The sequence below is a fragment of the Austrofundulus limnaeus genome, unplaced genomic scaffold, assembly GCF_001266775.1.
Source record: "Austrofundulus limnaeus strain Quisiro unplaced genomic scaffold, Austrofundulus_limnaeus-1.0 Scaffold59, whole genome shotgun sequence".
Classification (NCBI taxonomy): domain Eukaryota; kingdom Metazoa; phylum Chordata; class Actinopteri; order Cyprinodontiformes; family Rivulidae; genus Austrofundulus; species Austrofundulus limnaeus.
In genome coordinates, this window is record NW_013952461.1 from 526,731 (window position 1) to 535,054 (window position 8,324).

At 38.2% G+C, this 8,324-nt stretch overlaps 1 protein-coding gene across 1 annotated transcript; it reads right to left on the reverse strand.

Moving 5' to 3' along the window:
• Positions 1-502: 502 nt before the first annotated feature.
• Positions 503-8,324, reverse strand: ilrun (inflammation and lipid regulator with UBA-like and NBR1-like domains; the record flags this gene model as incomplete). The annotated part of the gene is given in 5 exon segments (XM_014009539.1): positions 503-3,370; positions 5,648-5,952; positions 6,089-6,286; positions 6,371-6,525; positions 7,766-8,324. Coding segments are annotated over 5 exon segments (852 nt in total). The 3' UTR covers positions 503-3,334.

An 8,324-nucleotide genomic window follows, 5' to 3' on the forward strand; every position in this document is an offset into this window, starting at 1 on the left:
ATGTATGGATCACTTGGGTTGTTACCGACATCTGGTGAAAATTTCATGTCATTAGCACCTCTAGTAATATATTTACTGAGAAAAATGGTGACATGTTCAATACTTATTTTATCCGCTAGATAGATACAGTAGATAGATAGATAGATACCTTTCAGCAAGGTTATAATCATTATTATATATATATATAAATGCATTGTTGTTGCTGTGTTTGATATCTCTGTTTCTGTATGTGTGCAGCCAAGATGTCGGGTGTGCTGTCTTGTCTTTTCTCGATATATATTTCACACATCTTCTAATCCCTCTTTCACTCTTTCCCAATACATTTCACTTTTTTCTTCACTTTCTTTTTCTTCTTAAAAAAAGTCACTGATGACGAAGAAATTAAGAAACTAATATTCAGTTCAGCTTTCTACTGAAGTGGGGGAATAAAAGAACAGTAACAAAACAAGAAAACAGATCCTGCAAAATGTTCTCCTAAAAAAGAATAAGAAAGAACTCAGTCATCGTTTCAGTGTTAATTTAATCATAAAAATGCTTAACTAAAGATACAGAAAAAAAGCTTTGTTTTGACAATTCCTCTTCAGATAAATGTGCTAATTTTTAAGGACTATGTAAACTTTCATCTCATCCACTCACCATGCCACCCATCACAAATCCATGTAAACGTAAAAAAAAAAAAAACAGCAATTTTTAAAACTATTTTAACATCCGTCACATGACCAGCAATCCCAGAGCAGGGAAGCAGACACACAAAGCAATCGATCAAAACGTTGGGAGTAAAAGAGGCAACGAAGAACAGTGTATACTGTTTGGGAAGAGGACTCTCAACACAAACACAACACCGCCGCAACACCAACTGCTGCTTCATAATACGTTCGCACGACAACAGAGAGACAAACTTCACATGCTCTTGATTAACAGAACTTGGAGGAAACGACAAACAAACAAAATTACACATAATTTGGTTTGAACACTTCTTGAGACAAAAAGAACCACAAAGTTCTATCAATAACTTGTTCCATTTTTATTTTAAGCCAAGAAAGAAAAAAACAAACAAACAAACAAAAAACATGAAAATTACAGTCAGACATAACGAACAATGCAAAGCTGATCTTCAGGTGTAACGGCAGACAAACTCATTCAAGTGATCAAAATACAAAAAAATCGGTAAAATAATCCTCGTTTTAACATTTCTGTCACCGTCAAACAGATGTTTCAAATCTGAATGTTCAGACGCTGAGGAACAAACGAATCAAACCCACAGATTTTTTTTTTAAATGCTGGTGTCACAATCCACAAAAAGCAAAAGAAAAAAATAAAACAAATCTCGTTTTTCCTCACCAAACGCGGTTGACAAGATAGTGCAAATAGCATTCAACAGAACACTGCTAACAATGCTGCCGATGCAAACCAATGACTCTCACATTCAGACCGTTCTACCAGCTTCTCACTCAAAACTTTTTCTCCTGCAGCATAACTTTGTCATCAGAATTTTAGCACCACCTACTGGCAGTTAATGGGAGCACTTCGACTCTGCAGTGCACAGAGAGAAAAAAAAACAGCAAATAAATATCAGGGTAACTGTTAAATCACTTCATCCGGACGACGCAAAAAAAAAAAAAACACTCAGAAATACTTGTGAGGTACACGCCGATTAAAGCTCTCCTGCATGATGTGTATGTTTCAAGTCATCTTTAACCCAAGTAGTATACACCTTTTTATGTCAGTTCAAAAAAAACAAAAACAAAATAAAAACACGTTCATGCACACGCAACAGGCACGCTCGCACAAACGTCTTCTTTTTACATTTTAGGACACAAACTGTAGACATGAACACAACCACAGTCGCTCACCAGACAACCAAGACTCAGATGGCTTTTTCAACCCTTTCTCACGCCGCTCAGAAAAAAAAAAAAACTCACTCGCATCGTTGTTGTGTTTCAGCACTTCTTTAAAGTGAAAACCCATCCTATAAAAAAGCACCCGGTCCCATCAGGTCTGAATCAGACCCGACTCTAAAAATGCACGTGGTTCTCAGGCCGTCTGAACCGGGCACCTGCAGACAGGTTAGTGTCTCGCTCTCTGGAGTCGTTTGTTTCTTTGGGAGAAACGGGGTTCCTACACAAGAACTGACAATATCAACAGTTGAATTTGATCTTTTTTTTAAATAATTTTGAAGAAAAATGATAAGCACAAGTTTAGTGTTGCAGCTTCAGTTTTACGTTACTGGTTGATATTTTTCCTCAGATAAGCAAGTATTCAGGTCATTTCATTGTTTGTGTTTTATAAAAATAACTCCATTCAGACTAAAGCTAACAGGTCTGTACGGTTTGATGAGCGACCACTTGATTTAGTCTCATAAAAAGCTTAAAGCTGCACATTTTGAGTCCGAAACGAAGAACTCCGTGCAGTAACGTTACAGTTTATCAAAGTTCGGTAAACGTCTTGGCACAACTTTTGTTGAYTTATTTTACAAAAAACGCCTGACTTTAAATCCTAAATTATCTAATTCTGTTTTAAAATGGGCACTAAGTCTTTAATACCTGAAATACAATCTAAGATGTGCAATTAAACAAGACCTAACAAAGAAAAGTAATAATACAAATAAATCAATAATAAAGTTTGATCACAAACTGTATCACCAACATATGATTTAAAATTTAAATCATATCCACAAATGATGGATGTGGATATTTCTTTAGCGCTGCAAAACAGATTTCCTCACGAGTCAACTTTTATGTATAGCTCTCAAAATGTAATAATAATAATAATAGTAATAATGTTTAAAACATTTTTAAAGAGCCGTCTTAAACAAGTCAGACTTGTCATAATGTAAGGCTGTTAAAGGACTTCACAACAGTAAAAATAAACGTTTACAACAAAAAAAAAGGGAGTTCATTGTTTCAATCTGTTTAAGAACTATTTAAGGCTGAAAGAAAATATGACTATTGCTTTTTTTGAACAATGTGAGTTATTTCAAAATATTTCAGATTTGGGTAGGAACCTCAAAGAAAGAAAGTTGCTCACAGAAATTCCAAATTATGCTGAAAGTTTAGGATGATTTTCTCTTCAATTAGGCAAGTTTTACAGTGAAAAAAAAATAGTCACATGTAGCTGTCTTTAAAGGTTTATAGCACTCTTTAAATGCCTCATTCATGCGACTCCATGTTTCTCTGTGGCACACGTGATCCATCAGCTTACTGTCGACTGGAGTTTCTGTGAAAAGCTCCGTGGGGGTTTGCAGGACAGAGTTGCCATGAGTCAATATAAAACAACTGTTCTTTCCCCCCCCATCCAACTCTCTCAGGGTGTGGAGGAGGGGGTCTTTGTCATTCTAGCTCTGGTCAAATGGATACGGACCATGAATACCCTGGAAAAAAACAAACAAACAAAAAAGATACAAAGAGTATTACTTTATAGTCTGGGTGCAGAATGAAAGATACAATTTAGAATGGCTTGATTACAGAAAACTAATATGAATATTATTTGTTTTTATTAGTTTATATAGTAGGGCTCGATAATTTCCGCGATGCGGAAAACGTGGATGGAATCGTGGAATTGACCAAACAAAATGGAATCCGGTGTAAGACGTGGAATCGCACGGAATTTGCTTATTTGGGTGAGTTTCTGAGGTATTTTGGCCACTGTTGCTCCCTGTACCTGCCRTTACCTGCTAACAGGCACATGGGGTGAGCTCTGAGCTCCCCTCCTGACATGGGGGGCGACCCCGACCCAAGCGGCGAGCAACAGAAGTCCTCCAAAAATAYGAAGCTTRGGGTAACGTTTAGGACAGARCAAGACCCCAGCGGTTATTTATTTATCTGGAGAAGAACTTTCCTGTAAGTTTTGTCAGCACACGATGGRCYGGAYGCTGTGAAGACCACTTCCTGTCTGYGTCACAGACAGAGGAGCAGCGAGCTGGGAGTTTACCCAAGATTATGTTGTTGTGTGCAGAATCAGATATTCCTTAGAAAAAAATGAAAAACTTTTTTTTTTGATAATGTAAACAGTGTGTGTGTGTGTCCATTACAGAAGTAAATGAGCTTAGATCCTATTCAGTTGCTGTTTGTAGGTTTTATGTTTCTTTATGACTTGTTTCTTTAAGTTAAATTCTAAACAAATTTATTTTGCAAAACATATCTTTATTATGTGACATTCTCTTTTACACAATGTATTTTTCCTTATTAAATACTTTTAAAAACCTTTCAAAAAAATTTAATGTTCTACTGAAACGCCGTTATTTGCGATATTAGTGAAAGTGAAATAACAGACTTTTTTCTTATTTCCGTGGCTATTTATGTGTTTAATTATTGTTCAATCACTTTATATTTATGCACTTTTTAGGTTAATAAATATGGTTACAATAAAAATGTGGAATTCAGGAGAAAAAATGGAAAAAGTGGATTTAGGAAATACTAAAATGGAATTTGGAAAAAAATAAAATGGATTTTATAGGGCCCCAATATAGCTTTTAAATTACTATTTTAGAAGACTTCTCTTTAAATTTTGAAATGCATTATTGTTAAAGAACAGTAAAGAAGTCAAAAGGCCCTGAGGGGGGGCAGCTGCCAATAAAGATGGTAACAGACTTTAACTAAGATCATTATAGGGGCGTACGAAAATAATGGTACACTGAAATATCAGTTTTTCATTTCCTGAAACTGAATCGATTTTTAACTGATGTGTAACGGATATTGTTGTAAGAAAAAATGTGAAATACAAATGCAGTTCTCACTGTTGTTCAGTGTTCTTTTGATTGTATGAAAATACACTGAATCTAATCAGATTTAATGAGACTGCTGCAATCCAAGTAAAATTAATACACCAGCTGTTTGTAATCACACAGCTTACATACTGTTAAATAATAACCTGCTAGGCACCCACTTTGATTAGTCAGTAAATGTAGCATTTGCCAAAATATACCTCCGTGTACATTTGTAACATGACAGATTATCAGATWTAGGAAAACGTATTTTGCAAAGGGAACGTAAACGATACCTGCGGGCAACTCCGGAGGTGTTTTTAGCATGCAGCAGCTGTTTTCTGTTCTGGTGCTGCTCCATCTAGGACRTGCACTGCTCTGTGTGTGGCATTTTCAGTTTCATTTAAAATGTTCTCACATTTTGGACAAATTTTGTCGTGTTCTGGGCGCTTCGTTTTGGGACTTCTTGTCTCCCTTCACAGCTAAATATATCACTTCATGCATCAACAGTGTAGCCGTTAGCTATAGCATTGCGCAACACAAATAATCGCTGAGTAGTTGAACGGTTTCTATTTTTAACGGATGAATTGTTTCATGAATCCTCTTGTTTATAGTATCAAAATATATTGTGTTATATCATATCGTGACCCGTGTCATGATATGTATCATATCACCAAGTTCTTGCCAATACACAGCCTAGTTTATAATCCTGTTTTTGAAATATTTACTGGGAGGAGCGTTATTATTTTTAAAGCAGAATATCTGATTCCCCACAATCAGCTACAAAACACTWAATAAAACTCACGACTGGCTTCTCCTGACATGTTTTCAGGTGGAAAAGTTTGCTGAAGTGAAGCACAAACACGCTCCTTCGTGCACACTTTAACTAAAATTAGACCATGAATAGTCACACTTAACAAAAACCACTTATTTGTGCATACATACCTGGCCATAAGTCACCATGGAAAGATTGGTTTGGAGACCATTTGAGGTCCTATTTACAGCATTATGAGACAGTCCATTCTGATCCTGCTGAAGTGGCTCTTGTGTGCGTTCCCAGGCTTCCTCTGGATCTCTGAAGCCGTTGTCCGTGGCATCGTGCTTGTTCTTCTGTGGCGAAGCAAAGGGGTTGAAGTCTTCTTGTACGCTGCGCTGGGGTTGCGTGTTGAATTCTGTCTCAAAGGAAGAAAGCTGCTGCGTCACGCCGAGGAGACCTCCGACCTCTACGCTGAGAATCACCCAGATTACATCTGCGGAAAAACGAATCGTGAACAAACACGGGACAGCACAGCTATATACAAAGAGCCAAAAACAAAAAAGTACTGTTTGTTTTTGCTACATAAACAAAACTAGACATAAAAAGAATCATGTTTTTTTTCCCCATACCTCCATAGAATAATCCAGCAGCTGTACACATCCTCCACTGACCCTGATACATGCCTGGGTTAGTGGGACTTCTCATCTGCACACTCACATCTGAGATTTCCTGTGGATCTAAAGACTTCACCATAACTGCATTTACATGCCCAAACTGATCCCCACCGATGTACTTGAGACAAACCCCTGGCGGCCATGACTCCGCACCTACAATTAAAGCAAAGTGAAGAAAACATTACAACTATTAAAGCTTCTTTATTGAAGCGTACAGGTCGACCTAGTGAGACGTACCYGTGTTTTGTATTCTCCAGGTTTTTGTGAACAGCGTATCTGGAGGAACGGACTCTCCCTCGCCAATTGTAACATCTTCCACAAAGGACATGGATGGYGTGTTGACGCTGGGGCTTTCAAAGTCATAATATGCACCAATAGCAGCCTGCAGGTTCCTGTTCCGTCGTAAAACAAACAATAGCTGTTATCAACGGTCAACAAAATCCAACAAACACCAGGCCATGAGTGACTCTTTTCTAATGTTGCAACATGAGCAAGCACCTAGAGGACGGTCTGTCAAAGCTGCAGGAAGGACTTTGCTATTGTAATATTTTGCGTGATAAATGACAACTAATTTGTAAATCAGGTGTTTTTTTTCTGCCTCATCTAATAAAAATTACTTTTCTTTTTTAGACATAGTCCAAAAAGTTTTTTCTCTTTCTGCACTGGATTTTGTTGCAACTTGACTAACCAGTTGACTTGAAGAGGGACCATAACAAAGTCCACCAGTATATTGATTTCCTTCAGATTACCTACCGATGCTCTGTTAGTTTGTTGGTGTAATCTTGTGCTGAAAATGGCTTTGATAACTTGTTAAATACACTGGTCACAAACCATGTGAGACTTGGGTCCATGTGTGGCATTTTTTCAACATCCTTAAAGCTCAGGAACCTTGATTCAACCACAGTCAGCTCTGATTTCCAGTTCTGAATTTAAGCCCTATAACAAGAAACATTATATGTGGGTTTTATTCAAATTTTGATGCTCAAAGCTTTAAATTGCTGCCCTTCTGAAGGAATATAATCAGATATTTACCAACACAACACAACTTGATCAAGATTACATTTTTTTAGCTGTTGGCAGATCACAACTGGTTCTGCCTTCGAGATAAGATGAGAAAAAGTATTGTTTATCTAAAATGTTGACTGTGATAGGGACAAATTACATTCTGTATAGTCGAAGTGTTCGTTTTAACAATCTTTGGTAATGTACATGTTTAAATGATTTGCTGGCTTGCCATACAGAACTGGCGCTACTGAGAGAAGAAGCGTCTGAGCTCACCTGAACTAGCTTTTTAAGTAATTATATAATGTAGAAAAATATAAATATAAACCCAGAGATCCGTTGTATAGTTTAGGTTTGCTTGTAAGTTTCCGTTCCAACTTTTTATTTTTATTTTTTGCTTTATTTGACCGAGCTCGAAGTCAGAAGAAACTTAGTTAGCCTCACATTCAGTTCACAGCAGCTTTTTACCGTAATTACCCGACAAAACGATCCATTTGAACAATATTTAATACCGTATATATGACTACCTCCATTCTGCTTTTTTTCATTTTAAAATAGCAACCACGGAGCTAGCAGGTTAGCGTCATGTTCCTGGTCAAAAATAGGCCCTTCCAGAATCCGCGGCCTCACCAGTTGGTCATGTCCAGAAAGAAGGCGCAGCCGGCGGGATTCAGCTGGAAGCCCAGCAGCCTCTGGAACTCCGATATGAGCACGTCCTTGTCCGTGGTGCCCATGCAGCTGAACTTCTGCATCAGCTCCGCGTCCACGTCCATGTCCGTGCCCTCCATGGGTGACGGGTGTCCCGTGGCGGAGGCTGGGTGGTGCGGACCTCCTCTCTCAGTTGACTCCGAGGCCTCGACCAGCCATAACAACTAGCTCAAAMGACAACAACAACAACAGCCAGTGCGCATGGCACGAGCGAGTGGGAGGAGGGGGACGACATTTGACGTTGCAACGGTGTGTGCGTCACATGCGACGTCATCTGTTGCTATTTGTGGCCTCCTTTTCATTGGTTTGTCAATGAAATTCACGTTTTCCCATTCTCAGCTCAGCTCTTCCGGAGAAAATTGAAACCGAATACATTTATCATCTTCCCCCCTGTTTTTAAAATATGGGGTTCCATTTGTTTCAAAAATACGTAGAACTCTAACGTGTAGATGTGTCGTTGCTATGTGTCGTTGGTCTATGT